At 39.0% G+C, this 18,628-nt stretch overlaps 1 protein-coding gene across 1 annotated transcript in view; it reads left to right on the forward strand.

Moving 5' to 3' along the window:
- The first annotated feature begins 406 nt into the window (after window positions 1-406).
- The window catches only part of LOC141795493 (E3 ubiquitin-protein ligase NEURL1-like), a 35,152-nt gene continuing 16,930 nt past the window's right edge, over window positions 407-18,628 (forward strand). The window contains exons 1-3 of the mRNA XM_074676396.1: window positions 407-684; window positions 7,616-7,857; window positions 8,865-9,186. Coding sequence (XP_074532497.1) covers window positions 651-684; window positions 7,616-7,857; window positions 8,865-9,186 — 598 coding nt within the window. The 5' untranslated portion in view covers window positions 407-650. The remainder of the gene's footprint in view (window positions 685-7,615; window positions 7,858-8,864; window positions 9,187-18,628) is intronic.

Raw genomic sequence — 18,628 nt, forward strand, 5'->3', positions numbered from 1 at the left:
GCAGCATGCACATTTCAAAAGTGAAAGCTGAGGGGTAAAGCAAACAGGTTCTTCCTTTCAACAGGTGGGGAGATAGAGAACTACCTCAACCTGTTTGATTGGACTGTCCGATAAGTTACTGGGGTTTTACGAGAAAGGGAGGAGAAAAAATTAGGAAGCAAAACTTTTGTCAGTGAAAAGTCAGACATTAAAAATGGTATGTAATGCAGCTAATTAAGCCCCCCGATGAATTAAATGTAAATGATAGTGGGAGAGAAGAGTCCTCGACGTGTCTATGCTAATATAATGGTAATTTAGTGCATATTGAGACTCTTAAGGACCTCTCTGTGGTAGCTACAGCGTTAATAGTCTCGGCTAGCTCCACCTCCACCACCACCTTTTATGCTAATTTCAGTGTGATCTGTGCACGGACAGGAGGGAGCCGCGGAGCTCTGTCTGTGTGCTGCTGCCTGCTTGACTGCTGCTGAATGTCGATGAAGCTTTTGGACACACACACAAACTCACACTCACTCAACCTGTCTGCTCGGGACTCCTATTTCTGTGAACGTCTCGGTGTAATGTCGCCGCTGCTGGGGATACGCGGCTGAACGTGAATCTCGTGGATCCAGCCGGTGCGTTGAGGAGAGGTGAACGCACCTTGCATCTTAGCCATGGGAGGTCAAATCACCAGGAACACCTTCTACGGTAAGGATAATGGCTTCACGGCTCGGGATTCTTAATTATCAGGGATGGTTGGTGATGGCTAAATTGAAGGATGATATCATGGAGTTGTGAGCGTGCAGCTTTAAGCCCGTGTGCATCAAAATAGTAGGCGTCCTGCATGGCAGCCTGGAATAAATGAGAAGTGAAAGTGTCTGCTTTAGCCAAGTTTTGCCACCTTCTGTAAGTCACGACCAGATTTGCATAAAGGGAAAATTTATGATGAGTATGTTTCCATAAATATTATCACGAAAATACAGCAACATGTCTAAAGTTATTTAAATAAAATGGAGACTGCACATAGAAAGTTAGAATTATAAGAGGAGAGTGGACCAAGTTAGCGCACAACTTTTCATCACATATTTGGCAGCTGTAACCACAACTTTACGTGTATATCACTGTGTGCATAACGTAAAACAACGTAAACATGTATCAGGTGCACAGTACGCTTCAATCTGAAGTAAATCAAATAATTTGTTGCGATATTTTGCCTTTGAAGAACCCAGTTGCCAGAATGGAAACACAATTAAGATTTCCCTACTCTTCCATGTAATATAAATTTACAGCCTATATTTATTAGACACTTTTAGCGTTTCTTTTTCTTCTGTTTTGTTGTTGGTTTGTTTATTTGTATTGTTTACTTCTTATCTTTACGTTTTGTTTACTTAAGAGACAATTCAAAAGTTTCTCCAAGCACACAAACTTTTGTCCAAGAGAGGAGTTTGCAGTTGAATTGCAACACTGGACAATCAGTTGTTTGGTTGACAGCCAGAAAAATCCCCTGCATCTGTTTTAACAATCAGCAAACTGCTTTTTGAGCAATAATGATATTAAAAAAAGACCTTTGGTCCATGTTTAATAAATGGGAGTATTTGCTTCTTTACTCTTGTTTGTAAAGCCATATGAATGATTGAAAGTTATTCATTTTTTGACTGGTGATTTAATAATTTAGTAGTAATATTTAAAGTAAAGTAAAGTTGTTACCTTTGGCTCTTTGTTTTCTGAGCAGCTATTGAAAGTTTTTTACACTCTGTAGTCTAAATACTGAGAAAATCAATGACAAAGTATAATCTCCTGATTAAATCAGACGGTAAACGTTTCTAAATTTGAGCCCTATAAGACACAATTTTACTAATTAATAACTGATGTTTGTGGGTTGATTAATTTGGCCAATGAAGGCATTTTGAAGTAACTGGCACTCTGATTCTTGCATCTACAAGGCTAATTTGAAAAACAATGCCTGCAGACACTGCAGGCAGCCTCATCGGCATGGTTGCTGGTTGCTCTTTAAATGCCGAACCAAATTAGAACAGGTTTTTCTCATCCTAACTGTCAGCACATTAAATCTGAAACAGTCTCTGGCTGAATTTTAATACAAATTTTATGACCATGTGTAGAAGTAAACAAGGTTAAATCATAAGCACAAATTATGTTCTGGAAACTCTAGCACAACCCAACATAGTTTTCTGTATCACAGATTGAATAAAACTAACTCATCTTGTTTATTGGATTTTATATGCGTTAAATATTTGATATAACTATTACGTTCTTGTATTTTGAAGTGCAAAAAACAACAACAACTTTGATGTTCAGTTCATGAATGTGGTGTGGATGGGTGAATGAGACTAGTAGTGTAAAGCGCCTTGAGTGGTCGGAAAGACTAGAAAAGTGCTATATAAGTACTTATCCATTTACCATTCATTAAGTACAAACCATCAACATACCTGCCCTGAAATATCGCCATTATCATTAGCAATTAAAAAACCTGATATTGGTCAACCACTGAATAGGGCTGCACGATTATCGCAATCGCAATCGCAATGTCAGCACATGCAATTATGTAATCGCAAAAGAGGATATCGCAATCGCAATCGCAATGTCAGCACATGCAGTTCAGATTTTTCTCCATGATAACCAAGCAAGTCTGTAGACTCATCATGACACAACTTTTTTTATTAAATCGCGAGCACAATCGCAATCGCAATATTGTCCACCTAATCGCAAATCGCACCTTTTCCCCAAATCGTGCAGCTCTACCACTGAACCATGGTATTCTTAAATGCAGTGTTTGTTGTCAATTGAGGTCCCCATTTGTGTTTTCCTTGTTTTTTTTTCATGTAACCCCTGCTTTACTGTCACATCAATGTATGGTGAAATATTTGTTCATGAAAACACACCAGTGTACATTTAGAAGACAACTTCCTTCTCTCTGAGAAAAGGACAGAATGGGAGGGTAGTAAGGGTTGAAGTTAAACAAGCTGCCTTGCATTGGGCACATGACAAGCTTGGCCACTGATAACTGCACAGGTGAAAGAGACGACGAGCTGCGGGTGATTAAAGTTCTCTCTGAGGTGTGGCCCTGTAGCTTCAATTTGTTTCAGCACATGCTTGACAATAGACTGACAGATGTGTTATCCCCACCCCCTGTTTATTTTAGCCTAAGTCTGTGTTAGAACAATAGACGCATCAAGTAGTTTGGTGTTGTCAATGGACCGAGCCAAGGTCTTGTTTTCATCTAGGACTGAAACGTGCTTCACTTTGGCTTATGGCACTGACTTACGAGAAACACAGCCACAACAAGCAACACTTATCATTCCTTACATTTCACTGTAAGAGCCAATAAGTGATTGTTTTTTTCTGGTTGACTGATTGAAAATTGAGCATCTGTTTGGAAACTTAAATCATCCTTTTTTTCTCAAAAAAAAAAAAAAAAGAAAGATAGAAAAAAAATCTCCTGGGAACAACTCATCAGAATTTAATTGTAGCATTTTGGTCGTCTGTTCTTAATAATTTTAAAAACTTGGATTATCATTACTGTTGGCAAACCTAAAAGCAGGACATTTGAAGACACACCTGAGGCTTTTCAAGTTGTAGCTGACTAATTAAACAACTTCCTAGGCCACAAAACTCTTCATTAGTGGTCAGAGTGTAACCCAGAAAGTTTCTTTAGGACACTTTGTGTGACTTTCAAGGTCCCCAAAGAGCAAAACAAGTTTATTTACAATGTTCCCCTCCAGACCTTCTGTCATGTCAATCACAGAGTGTGGTCCTGTCACTGGAGGTAAAAACTAACCAAAAAGAGTGATCCTCCAAGCATACATATGGGTAAATCTCTTTCATCTGGTTAATTTCATGATAAATCATTTTCCCTTTATTTATGCAGCAAATGTATTGGGCTGACACCAACAGGAAACATATTTTCAGGCCTTACAGATTTACTTATCAAATCCACCAAAGGGGGGACATTTTTGTAACATATCAGACGCACTTTGTTCTATTGGATGTTGTTTGTAAGGGCCTGTCTTGTGAAAGATAACCATCGAAGGCCTGATATGAAGTTGCACTTTTTTTTAAGTGAAGATCAAACAGGAGGCAGGTAAAGAGTTTAGGGGACACTGGACAGGAGTTTTGTTTGTAGCTTTATTTTTTATGACAGCAGAGGCAGTCAATTTGTGTGCAGAGATGCGTAAAGACCTATGACTCGTTAATCATTCCAAGAAAACTTTTTATATGTTTATGACAAAAGAGAAGAAATAAAACAACTTTATTTGACTTACAAAGTGAATCATCAGTGCCCTGCAGAAATGGTGTATCGCCATATTCCACTCTTTCACTTATTAACATGGTCAATGCTAATGATCTCCTTTTATGCCTGTCAGTAAAATCAAACAGATGACAATTATTTCCAAAAGTTTCTGGTTGAAGCTGATGTAATTTTTTGTTTTGTTTTGTTTTGTGTCCAGTTGTTGTTGTTTTTGTTTTTGACTTTCTGCACACATTTCCGCCTGAAGATGACAAAATTAAACCAAAGCGCATTGTTCATTTTTATTACCAGTTTTTTTTTCCTGCTTTGCCTCTCTCTGCTGACACTAGGATGGATTTCTAAGAAGCTGATTGGTAGCATGTCGCCAATAAACCTTTGTGGAGATTTTCACCAACAAATTTCCTCTTTTTTTTTGTTGTTGGTTAAACAGATGTGTAAAATGTGTTTTTTTTTTGTCTGTAAAATCTCACTCTTCACATCTGTCATACTACCTTTCTTTGAATGTGACAGTGCTATTATCATTGTTGACACTGATCTCTACATCTGGTGGTTTCAAAATAGAGTCTAAAATCAGCAGTGTTAGCTGTAACTAGCCCAACATTTGCATTTACTCCAAGTTAAACTTTTTATTTGTCTACAAGTTAACTTCATTCATAGGTTTAAGTAAGCCATTTGTCCTGAATTTAAAGCAATCAGTGCTAATGTAAAACAGAGTAAGAGAATGCAAATTATCAAGGTTTTACATTCTCGGTTCGATTAGATGGTCATAAGTTGTGAATCTGTCCCCAGTGGCTGGAGAGGTGTTGCGTCTGTTTTGTGACCTTGCAGGAAACACTCAATTCAGTCTCAGGCCTGGTTTTGATGGAGTACAATACAGCCCTGTTTTGTTTTCCCGAAGACATCACGTCTGACATGACATCATGTTTGCAATATGGTTGAAGGATTTGTTATGACTTCATTTAAGTCCACTGTTGTGCAAAGAACACAATTCAACATTGTTCTGCAGGGACAAGAGCATGCAAGGGGCCTAACAAATAGACTGCACTGAGCCCAGAACACTTGGCAGAGCCTCTCTTATTGTGAACCACAAGGAAAGACTCTTTCTGCTTTCTGCACAATTAGAGTGTCTACATCCAAGAGGGGTGGAGGCTTCAAACCCACACCTCTGCACTCATATCACAACAATAGTAGCCTGGTGTCAGAGGTCACATGTCAAGTCAGTGTCACGAGTGTTTGATTTGTCTCAGCGTACGTTATAAACCTCTCAACTCCCCAAGGCCACAAAGAGGAGGAAACAATAACCATCTCCAGCGATGTCTTTCTCCCTCACACAAAAACATGAGCAGTTTCTACCGTCCTCCAGATTTAGGTGTGAAAAAACAGGCACTTCTCAAGGACGAGGAAGTGTTAATTAGGCCAAATTTATGTGTTTAGCCTCCAGTCTTGGCACATTTCATACTTTAAGGCCTTTAAATGTCATTGTAGAGGACTCAAGTGCTTTAGTGCTTGATTTGATTACACTCGTACATTTTATCAAATAATTCTGCGTGACCCTGTCCTTAAATGTGATGAGAACTTAATTTGTGTGAGGAAATTCCTTCTCCACACCACCCCAGTGACCTTGGTGTGTGGGAGATGTCTTAAACACAAAGGGGATAGTTAGTCCTGATAAAAAGGAGTGAATCATGACGACTTTAGGCGAATTGTTTTTCAGTCTTAAACCCAAAAAAGACAAATGTGGTGTGAACGAATGATGTTCCGGCTCCATCATGAGATACTGTGGGATAGTGGGAGCAGTCATGATTCACGCATGTTCACATGGGAAAAATATTAAAAACCCTCCTGCACATGGTGAGTCAGATGTTCTCCTTTGGGTCTGCTCTTATTTTGCTGCTTCCTCTGACCGGCTTAGCAAGATTAATGTCTTTAAATCTCATTGAGCGATGGTAATTCTGTTTGGAAGATTTTGTGCTCTCTTTCATTTTCATTTTGACACGGAAGGTGGTTTCCTCTTTACTTGGTAGCATTAATATGAAAGGAATGAAGTAAAGTGATTATGCAAATTAGAATTCTGACAGGGTGAGCAAAAAGTGAAACAGGCAGACTTGTTTCATCCTGAAGGGGATGAAATTTGAAATGTTTTTGAGTATGAATTTAAATGTTAAACTGTGTGTTGACATTTCCTCATTCAGCTCTCTGTTTTCTCAGAGCTTTGCAGTTGCCACACTTAAAAACTAAATGACACAAGTGTCACAACTTTCAGCACTGCTACTTTTCTCACTACAGTTAACTGGTTTGGTAGCACTCAGCAACAAGAGATGCACTGACTTGCTGCTGCTAGACAGGATGTTGCGCTAAATTCCCTATCAGTGATAACTACCAAAACCAGCCTGAGATGATGACTAATGATTTTTCCTCAGTGTTTTTCAAACTAAAATAAAAAACAGGAACAAAAAGGCAGAAGTCCAGTGGCCCAGACGCTTCTCCACAGATTGATTTGATGTGACAAGCAAGACAACAGGATGTCTCCAGTATTGCTCTTACAATTGAGAATTCATGATTATGTTATGGGTTTTGACCAAACAGAATCAAGTATTCAACACAACAGGGTAAATTGTGAGAAGGCCAGATAATTATGAAGAGTATGGACAAGAGTCTGTGAAAACATGAACCACAGCTGGGAGTAACATGTAACAGCCATGCTTGGCTATTAATAGAGAAGCTTGAATAGACTGTATCAACCAGCTGAACATCCTAAGAGATCCAAAAGATTCATCTTTGCTGCACTTAGCTGTTAAGATATCTTTTTTCTTCTTCTTTTTCTTCATTTCCTTCTTTCTACCTGTAATAGTAAAAATGTGATCCTGTTTGGTGAGAAGCAAACTGTCTAAGAAAAACTTCCATCAGGATAAAACAGATATATTGATTATCATCTGAAACTATATCAATTTGCCTCATCCAGTTTCTTTCTTACACAACAAGAAGTATTTCCATCCTTGTCTAGTATGTTCTTTTATTCAAGGACATTTAGCTTGTTATTAACTTTGCACGTAGGTCTTTTGTGTTCACAGTAGGAGGAAGGTTGCACTGTGCTACCTTGGAAACTGGAAACAGGATCCAAAGATTAGATTATTTCAAACCTTTTTTTCTGAATTGGATGTTACAGGAGCTGACAGCAGGTCACATCCTGGAGTTCACCTCATGATGTCTGTGTTTTATTTAAAGTGAAGCTTGCTGTGCGGCACATGAGCTGATCTAATATTCTAATCTAATCTAAAATTTGTTGTTTTTTTCACTCGAAATTGTCAGTAATGTGTTTTCTATTCCCCACCTGTGGTTCAAGATAAGAAACTCCTTTTCTTTTCCACTTAGATTCTCTGAATGGCCCGTTTCCCGTCACATCCCACCGATGCCACCACAAGCCCAAGCGCTGCCTGCCCATCCAACCATGTGGGAGTTTGTCTGCCTTCCCCCTGCTTTTCCACCCCAGCACCAAGGGCTCACAAATCGTCATGGACATGTCTCATAGGACCGTGAAAAGACAAGCCAGCTTCTGTAACGCTATCACCTTCAGCAACAGGCCTATCGCTGTGTATGAGCAGGTTCGGCTGAAGGTAAAAAAAAAAAAAAAAAAAAAAAAAAACACGTCAGACATGTCCCAGTGAAAGCATTCAGAGCATGTTTTGGGGTTGTGATGTGTAAACAGTGAAAAGATAAAAAGAAAAGAAAAGGAAGTCGATCAAAAATCCCAGCATGCTACACAAAAAAAAAAACACTGGGTTAAAAATTGACCCAGTTTGGGTCAATACAGCACTGATGCAATGCTCAGTTCTCTCTGTTTGTTTTTATTTTTCATCTCCCTGTCTCCCTCTCCCTCACTCTATCCCCCGTCTTTGCTTTCCAGCTTTGATTTTCTCTCTTCCCTCTCTGCTCTTGTGTGGGCCAAAGCTGCAGCAGCTTAGAACAAGTTTCCACTTCACCTATCAGGCCATCTATGTCCTGATAGTGAGGGAGCAGGGCAAGCATTGCCATGTGAGGAGTAGTCTTATCTGGCACAGTTCAATGCAGAGTAAATACATGTTTGAAATAAGACAAAAATAGTTTGCAGGTGATAAAAATACCAAGGTTAGTAGTCTTGTTTGTCTGAAAACAGATATTTAGCTATGGAGCCGGATCAGCAACTATGCCATTGCTGGTCTGAATTCATTTACTGGTGATCTGCCAGGGGTTAAATTAAATTGTCTTTATATTTTCATTATTCATGTCATCATTTTATTTGGCACAACTTTTGATGTTCAAATACTTTGTGTAAAGGACCAATTACATATTAAATGAACGATTTCCTTTGGTATATGCTGTCATTTCTGTTTAGTGCTGATTAGCTAATATTAACATGATAATATACCCTAAAGTAACAAAGTTAAAGTTAAAGGAACACTAGCATATGAGCACTGTCATGTATGTGTGCTGACATTAGCATTTAGCTAATAGCTTTACAGCATGGCCCTGCTTTGTCCTTTTCTAGCTAATGTATACATTAGCTAATACATAAGAATGAAGTAAATAATGAATCTTAAGTTTACTGTCATTAACTGAAAATTTGTTACTGCATATTCTCCAGATCACTAAAAAGCAGTGCTGCTGGAGTGGTGCCTTACGTCTTGGTTTTACAACCAAAGACCCATCAAGGATAAACCCTGACACCTTGCCAAAGTACGCCTGTCCCGACCTGGTGTCCCAGAGTGGCTTCTGGGCTAAAGCCCTACCAGAAGAGCTGTCGAATGAGGGGAACATCATCTCCTTCTGGGTGGACAAAAAGGGCCGGGTGTTCTACCGGATCAATGACTCCAGCCCAATGCTGTTCTTCAGCGGGGTGCATGTCTCTGAACCTCTGTGGGCTCTTATTGACGTCTACGGGCTCACCAGAGGAGTCCAGCTGCTAGGTGAGTAATGCGGTCGGAACCTGAATCTTTCTAATGTTTTATTTTAATGTTTGGTTAATTTAATCGGTATTTGAGTCTTAAAAGAAATTATCAATAGTTTTTGATGGATGTCCTTGATGATCTATCGTAATATACTTTATGATCTTTTGATTTTCCATCAAGTGCCCTTAAGAGGTCAAATTTTATTGGTGTATTACTTTGTTCAGTGCTCAGTTAAACTAGTGAAGCTGCAGTCATACTGTCTCTGCAGCACTTTGTGTTCAGCTCTAAAATGCTGAACATGCTAAGCTAACACGTTATACCTAAAATTAAATTTGATCTGCTTTAAAATGCATTACTGTCAATGTACTAAATGAATGTAATCATCAGTTAGTCCCAAAGTCAGTAAGTGTTGTGTTGAATGTTGGCTACTGGTGTTTTTAAACCAATATTGTGCATATTTTATTGATTTTATTTAACTGATCCCACTCAGTTGAAGCTGTGTCAGCCAGTATCCAAATCTAGAAATCAAAATTGACATTGAAAACATAAGAAACTGTTTTGGAGCATCCTATTATACATTCCTGTTAGGACTCAGATCTGAACACTGAAAACAGGATCATTATAGCTTAGACTCTTAGTACAGTCGCTACAATGCTGCACCACTGGAAACTATTCTGCATCTGTTTTTTTTTCTTCATTTAAGTGGTTAAAAGGTGATGTTACACAGCTGCTCTACTTTTCCCACACTCTCCAAATAGCTCTGTGGAAAAAGATGGTGGGAGATTAGGAAGATTGTATAGTTACCACAGTCATTAGTATTAGAGAAATTTCCCTCAGGAGCTGGTTTCAAAATGTCTGAAATTTATTCTAACAAGTTCGCTGTGGTGTTTAAAGGGTCATTACATGAAAGAAATTAAGAGTAAACAGGTCCCCTCCGGTCGTTGGTCGTGGTTTTCTCTGCACTGAATCATCTGAAGTATGTTTGGATTGTAGATTGAGATGCATTCATGAAACACAACGTGTGTTTCAAACAGCTGTCTCCAATTTTTGGAAACAATATAAAACTATGTAAAATAGATAAATAGAAATCCTTGTGGATGCCTTAGCACTTATTTATAACTATTTCCTAGAATTGGATTGCCCCTCTCCAAAGAATAGAGGCTGTCATCACCCTTAATAAAAATAGAAGAGGCTCCCAAGTTGTGTAGATAGTGCCATTTAACCTCATTTCTCGCGGTGTGCTTGACAGCGAGAGGCGTGCTATCTCGTGATGGGCTGTTTGGTATCCAGCACCAGAGTGCAGCTATCTGGGGTTCACTGGCCTTGCAGTGCTGACCAGCACACAGCTCTTGTCGAGGAACAAGAGGGGTGTGCTGGTCACCCGAAGAGGACAGAGGATAGGAGGGATGATGTCAGGTAATGACATGTCCCGGGTGATTTTTCCTTGGCAGTGCAGCCAGAAGAATGTCTTACTCTGTGAATGCAAGTCAGGGTTCTACCTCATTGATCTGATCTCCCTGCGATCACTTCATTCACCTGAGGGGGGCTGTCAGAAAAACTTCTTTAAAAATAACATAATTTTGCCATTTTACCACTAAAAGCAAGATTTTCTTAAATGCAAAGTCAAACCTTGTGTACTTTTTAGCCTGTGAATGAGGCTAGAGTGCTAAATCCCACTGCTCCTTCACTGAGTTTCCCACATTGATCAACTTTATCCCCACATTGATGTCTTAAACCTAAAATCCCTAGCCCTCAGTCAACTGAAGGACCATTTGGCTATCAGCTGTCCTCTGTAGCCTGAGAGCGTCACTGTTTGAGAGTATGGTATATCTCAAAGACTCTGTATTGTCTTGGCTGTTGGCTGCAATTCAGCAAACACTTAGGCTCTGAAATATGGGCGGGTACATCAAAGTCTGCTGTTGTGAACTGGCACATGTGCGTATTTTCCCTTAACAGAGTGGTGCATTTTGATTCTTAATGATGCTTACACTACACTCCAAAATAAATGCTGCACCAGCTGATAAACTGAGCCAAATTTCACCTGTTGTGGCTTTGTTATCACACAATCTGCCCAGGTGGGAATTACAGCCTGCGCTGTTGTTTCTTTTGTCTTTTTGTTTTTTTAATACAGGAATCAAATGGAGCGTGGAGCTGTGAATAAGTGCTGTGAGGGGGTTAGCTGACCTTGATTTGGCTTTGTAGATAAATGCACTGAACACTTCAAATCGAAGGGAAAACAATTTGTCATAAACCCGCTGACCTGGCAAAGTCATGGTTTTTAAAGGAGAACTCTGCCAGTTTTTGCAAATGTCAATAAGCGATGCTACTTACAGAACTTAGGGAACTTACTTGACATATTTTTTTGACTATTTGAAGAAAAATGGACTACACAGCTCACTCCTGCCTGAACAGCACCCACTAGGTGGCCTCTGTAATAACAGGATATTAACATTAGTGTAAAACACTAGTAACCAACATTACAGCAATCCTTTAAGAACATACTAAAGTTATGTTTGCATTAAGAAAGAACATTAATACATTGTTCTAACTTATTTGCATATCCCCTTTTCACTCTTAATTAACACTTTGGGAGTGTAAAATGAGACACTATGTTGGATGCATTTAAAGGAGCCTTGAAAAGAGCTAGCCTTGAAACTTTGCAATTTCTCAACGAATTTGTAAATGCTAAAAATGCATCTTGCCCTCTCACAGTGTGGTCAAGATTCAAGTGTGTTTTGGTAATGGTAGCTAATGTAGCCCAGAGCTTTTAGCCTTAAGCAGAGATAAGAAAGCAACTACCAAAAACAACTGAGCTTGTTTTTATTACTCTAAAATTTATTTCTGTTATTTATTCACGTAATTTTGCCACATTGAAAGCTGACTTCTGCAAAATTGTTCTTAGCAATTTATGAAACTCTATGCTTCCCTATTTGGAAGAAACAGAAGGCAAAATAATTAAATTACCCTTAAGAAATCATGGGGTGATGAAAATGTCATCAGCATCAACTTGATTCGGCCTTGGTGTCCCTGAAATATGGCTGAATTACAACGTTAACCAGCATTTGGAAGATTGAGAAATGTTTGATAAGAGACATATTGATTGGCATCATGGGAAACATAGTATTCATGTAGTATTAATGGAATTGAACCCATATCTTTTAGTCTGGCTCCTGAGTCCCCAAGCTTTATGAAAGCACAGTGGTGGCAAATCACTGGAGTTCCCCCCTATGTTGAGACATACAGTAAATGTGTCATAATAGCAGGTTTCTTCCCTCCAAAACATTTGGCCATTGTTTCTTCAAGCAGAACCATTCTCATGCTGTGACCTCATTCTCCAGCTGACACAGTCATTAGCTCAGACCATACCAGCATTTACTCTCTGCTATTATAAGACCCATGTAGTGGGCATAACTGTGTCTGACTACATCGCCTCAGTGAATAGATGGATAAAAATCTGAATGAAAAAGCTGCTTTTATAAAGTGCAAATGAGGGACCTCCATAAGATTTGTGTCATTGTGGCACCTCCATCTATTCCCTGTCTCGCAGTGTACATGTCTAATCCGTGTTTTTAGATGAAAATCTCATCCTGCTTTCTTTGAACAGTAAAAAAAATCCCTTATGTTGAATCTTTGCTGCAGAAAATGCAACTTAAGGTCAGTTCTGCCGCAGTGTGGGACTCACTGCACATGACATACCTCACAGCAGTGGTTACAAGCATTGAAAATGATCACGTTGAAAGCTCAGATTTTCCCACTGATTGTCTGGTCTGCTCTTGTAAGTCATATAAAAACCCAAGAGCATATGAGTGTTTATAACATCTAAAAACTCTTCAAAGAAGAAAATGTCAGAATGATATGTTGACCTTTTTCCATTCAGTAGCAGTGACCTTCTTTGACATAGATCCAATGTAGCTTTCTGATGTTATTTTAGCCTGTGATAATGCCCATCAAACACATGCTCTACAAGATTCTCATACCGTTGTATCTGTTTGATCTTTAACTGCTCCACATGCTGCATTCAGGACTGAATCAAAGCTGCTTTACATCGCCACCTTCTCACTTGTGCTGTTTGTCAATGCAGCACGCTTTCAAACAATATTCCTATCAGGTCTGACTCTGATGTTTAAGGATCTTTTTAAGAGCGGTGTTGTTTCTTTTCTAAGCTGTTATCAAGGGACTGCAGTGCAGCAGCTAGCCACCCATGCAAGGAGTCAAAGGTGAGCCTGAGATCAGTGAGACTGCTTGAAAGCTGAGATGGCGTTGCGTAAGAGAGGAAGCTAAATTAATCTGCTGAAATCAAACTGAGCCTGAAGGGTTGTCCGCATCAACAATGCAACCCATGCAATTCAAGAAAGATCTGTCACATCACCACATTTATCCTAAACACGCAGCTATCAATAAAGACTGAAGTGCCTTGCTTTGGCTTTGTACTTAACAGCCTGTGCAGTTCAGAAAGTGTGGCATTGTGCTGAGACATACAAGCCCATAGAGAGGCTCTTAAAAGCCTCCAGTTATATTTCTGAAGCAAATTACAGTATTAAAGCACAGTATGTTAACACAGTCCTCTGTATTTATCTAAACAGTGGAATAAAGAATCTGGTTTAGGTCTGAACCATACACTCTGCTTTTTGAAAAAGTAAAGTTTGTGAGGTTTGTTTTCTTATTTTTCAGTAGTTAACTTTCCAGGATTTAAGTTCCATCAAGTTTGTTGTTGTAGGCAGAAATCAGGTCACTAAAAACTTGCAAGTGTTTCCAGTTTCATTTCCCTGAAGTGCGACACATATGGGAACGCCATATCTTTCTGTAGTCAGTAGAAAAGTTAACGGCGTTCCCTTAACACATGTATGGCTGCGGTCTGAACAGAGTTTGTTTGTTTATGAGACCAGTCCCGAGAGACCACACAGCATCCGGTGCTCTGTGCAGGTATGATGGATCTCTTCCAAGTCTGATAAGCAGAGCGAGTCAAAGGCAGCTTTTGATGGATGCAAGATGCTCTACTGGGGGTTTGTTTACTAGAGGTAGATGAGTCACTTAATCACTGACAGAGTGCTAGTGATCCGTGAGACCGGCGTCAGCTAACATCATCTGCTACCTGTCTCTCCAGTCATTACAGAAGAATCCAAAATGGCTGCCAGACTGTCAAGAGGCTGACTAGCTCTCAAGTGATTAAGAGGAGGGAGTTGACATCAATCATCCTGGTACATCACGTTGTGATGCATCAGGCCTGTAGTGCATCACGGTGGGGAAAAGCTCCTGGTGAAACATTTCACTTATGTTCCAGCATCAGATGGTACAGCAATGACAGCTGATGCAGAAACTGAGGCTTTTACAGACATATACAGTTTGCATGGATGTTTTATTCTTTTAACATTCAGAGGCATGGGTCAGTAGCTGTCAGAAATCCAGACCCTTTTAGTGAGTTCAAGTCTGGAATTTATCTCAGTTCCATTTGCAACATCATAAGTTGACAAAGACTTCAACATGACAGTCACATACAAGCCATCTACTCGTAACACAACATCACATCATTGAAGCCTCTCGGTACAGCTGATCTGGGATTAAGCTACATATTCATTCTGGGATTAACCTTTTTGAAACTTTAAACCTTGTCACACCTGTTTTATGGTTTCCTTTTGTACCAACTGCTTGATTGGCCAACCTTTACATCATGTTGTTTTATTGAATCTCTAATCAGCCTGAGTTATTTTTAGATATGCTTTATTTAAATACATTTGCATTGACTTGACTCATAGTTTTAGTGATTCCAGATTTTTTCCATCAATGGCCACAGGCAGGTCAACTTTTTCACTTATCATGTTAAATATCATGAGATCCATTGTCATCATTCGTTCATAGAGCTGTTGAGGTCAGTTGACTGTATTTGTTGACTCAGTGTTATTTGAAACCAACATGTTTCATAGCCAAATGCATGCAAATCACCTGAGACTGTTATCAATTGCAGCTGTGCTTTGTCCAGTGCTAAGAAGCAAAAGCAAAACTGTATGCATGATGTGCTCAAGATCACCATTATCCTAACATCATACTATCTTTATATTTGCATCTTTGCATCCTGTCAGACATTTAATGTAGCTAATATTTTGATTAAAGATGCTGCCCCACACACCCTTGGAAAAACACTGAGGGCCTTACTGTGTTATTTTACATCCTAACTCTATACATTCAATACTAGTACACTCAGTGCTCATGTTGCATAAAAACTGTCATATTAGTTTTAAACCTGCATTTACTTGACCAGTAAAATGTCTGAATTCAAGATATTAAAAGACAAGAATGTCACCTGAAGTACTTGTAAAGTAGAATTTAAATGTAAACTAATGCAATCTCTTTTGGCCCTCGGCCTCACTGCATCAGGCCACTCTCTTAGTGTCCAGATCCCATATGAATGTCCAGTTGTAACATAGATGGGAGCATTTCTTATATTATGCCTATATGGTGTAGCATTAGATCCATGCATTGGCTGACTAACTAATTGTTGCACCATTAAAGTGAGGCAGCTGCAGAATGTTATATGTCTTGAGGGCTTCCTGGAAAACCCCTAACAAATTCAAATTGCACATGCATTTTCCGCATAAACAGGGATAAAAATGAAAAATGTTGCCTCCTAAATCTAAATTTGCTGTTTATCTTGACATCATCATACTTCTTCTATTTGCATGTTTCGTCTTATATGGTATAGCACAAGCACAACGTTGGCCATCTTTAAAGCAGCCTGACAAATGTAATCTTCTGACTGCTTCAGCTCTGTGCAAGCATGCTTTCATTAGCCTCATGCTAACCATACTGGTCTGGTTTTGATAATGTCAACACATCAAATGGATCAGGGATTTTTTGTTGTTGTTTATTTTTGTTTTGTTTTTTGTTTAAAACACATTTTAGTAAAAAACTATGTTTTTAATGCATTGAAAAATGTAGTGTTATCTTAAATTAAATCAAAATGTAATGACCTGTTAATGTAATACTTGTAGTACTTATCATTCTTGAGTTATCAAACTATCTGTCTCAGTTTAAAAAAAATTACTGTAGCTTTCAGCTAGGTGATAGCTTTGATAATGGAAATACCATCACTCTTTGTTTTAGACCTGTCCATTCACTGAGGGACCCAGAGTTGACGTTGGAGCAGACATTTTATGGTATATTCCAAGGGAACATTTGTCTGTCACAGGGAATGTAGATGATTTGTATTCACCATTCAGATTGATCATTTACTAAAATCAATCCTCGTTTGAATCACTAACAAACACCCGTTTTTAAATGCAACTGAAACTGTTTATAAGGAGGTTAAGATCCCTGTACCTTCGACTCATACCTGTTCTGTTTCAAGATAAAAAGATAGACTAGAAATGCTGAAAAGAAAGGTCTCTGCTGCACAAACATGTTGAGTTGTCTGAACCTGATTGTGCTGTACTTTCCTTTCTTTGTGTCTATTTTAGTCTGTGTTCACTCTGTGTACCCAGCACTCACGCTCACTTGCTTCAAATCTCACTTATTGTTTCACTTGTCAACACGGATTATGTGGAGTTTTACAGGGCTTTGATTTGTGGATGAAATGGTTTTATATATATATATAGAGAGAGGGTCAGATAGGTACAGCCTGTCGAGAGTGCTCACATCACAATGACCGTACAGTCAGTGTAGGTGAAATAAGTGATTGTGATAGGATGAGGAGAAAATGAAAGCTGTAAAACATCCAATACGAGTCAAACTTTGGATTTATTTTAAACTGAATCTTTATTAATGCTGCGCTCATTACACCGTGTAGGCGTCGTCCTCTGTTGTTTTCACAGAGCTTCATAAGGGAGCAGAACTAAACCCTTTAGTTGCTTTTGATTGATGGAGACATGTGATAGGCCTGAAGGCTCTGATTACCCCAAAGTACTGCAAATGGATGTTGCACTAATGCGTTCGATTTCTGGTCTGCTGCTTTCAGCCAAATCCTCCAAAAACAATAAACTGGAAATTCAGCATGGTAATAACAATATGCAAAGTCATTAGTCAAAAGTCTGTCCTGAGCCAAAGGCAAACTGTAGACAGTGATGGGGAAATGCAAACAGATATGCTAAATGTCTCCACATTATAAACATTCAGTAATTTCCTTGAGCTGAATTATTTTGGCAGAATTAGTCTAAAATCATGAATCATACTAAAGCCTGTCACCATTATTTCTCTCTTGCCCTCTCTTTCTTAACACAGCCCCTCCCTGTGTGCTGATCAGGCCGATTCATCACATGAAAAGTGATCTTTTTTCAAGGAAGTGGACATTAAAAGCTGATTATAGTCGCATTAAGATTTTGCAAGACTACAGCTCTTATCCCAAGTTCCCCTCTTATGGAAATCAGGGAAGCCTGCAGCTTATGTTCAGGTCCAGCGACCAGCTAGGGCTGATGTTGATACCTTTTTTGGTGAAGTATTTTTAAGGCTGGATTAAGACAGTTGTGGTGCATTGCTTTGATAACCTAGTTCATTTTTTGAGTTAGGACTCTGCTCATCGTGTTTGTTCCTCATGCTGTAACTATAACTTTCTCAGCAACACATCTACCTTCCTCACTATGCCAAAGGCAGCATTACTGTGAATGAATACTAATTTTAGATGCATTTAGGATGAATATGATGAAGAGAAAGTCAAACATTCAAGAAACCTTTTTGACCACAGTTGCAAATAAAAAAAAACTTGGTATAGCAATGCATTAGATAATATCAAGCCAGACTGAGGACCCAATATGTTTTAACAAAGAAATCCTCAAGTGCCTGGTGTCAGTATGGCTATCTTGCTGCTCCAGACCATGTTTGAGCCTCTCAATCCCAAATGTTTAATATTGGACTCAGGCCTTGTTAGAGCCTCGATGTCCAAGAATAACCCAAAATGTAATTCCGTCAGTCAACTCACGTTTCAATTGTTTACTGCAGTAATACATTTAAGTTTGGCGCCCAGGCTCCAGCCTCATCACTCCTAGCAGAGAAGTTTACATAGCAACATTGAGGAGTGATGAGCAAAACATATTTAACACAATCCCTCCCGGAGCCTGCAGGTGGTTGCTGGGATGAAAAAATATGGAGCAACACGAATGCAGGGCATCAGAGGCAGGCAGAGGAAGAGATGGGAGATTATCAGTTCAAATAAACTGCCAAATTTAGAGGCAGAGTACGTGATTGGATGTGGATGTGCAAAGCAGTGCAGTTCAAGTTATCTGCCTGAACTAGCTTGCAGGCTCGCCCCATTAAAAAAAAAATGATAAAACCTAAAACAACTGGTCCAAATTGTAACAAGATGCTAAGCCCAAAACATAAATGTATGCCCAAAATGTAACAACTTATTTCATTTGTCAATGTAACAACCTGTTACATTTAAGGTATTTGATTATATTTTGGGTTCTGTTACATTTTTTATTACATTTTTGATCGTTACAAATTGGGCTCTGACGGGCCTTAATTTGGGAAATAC

The sequence above is a fragment of the Halichoeres trimaculatus genome, unplaced genomic scaffold (assembly GCF_033239565.1).
Source record: "Halichoeres trimaculatus isolate MK-OKI-2021-1 unplaced genomic scaffold, fHalTri1.1 fHalTri1_scaffold_8, whole genome shotgun sequence".
NCBI classification, from domain to species: Eukaryota; Metazoa; Chordata; class Actinopteri; order Labriformes; family Labridae; genus Halichoeres; species Halichoeres trimaculatus.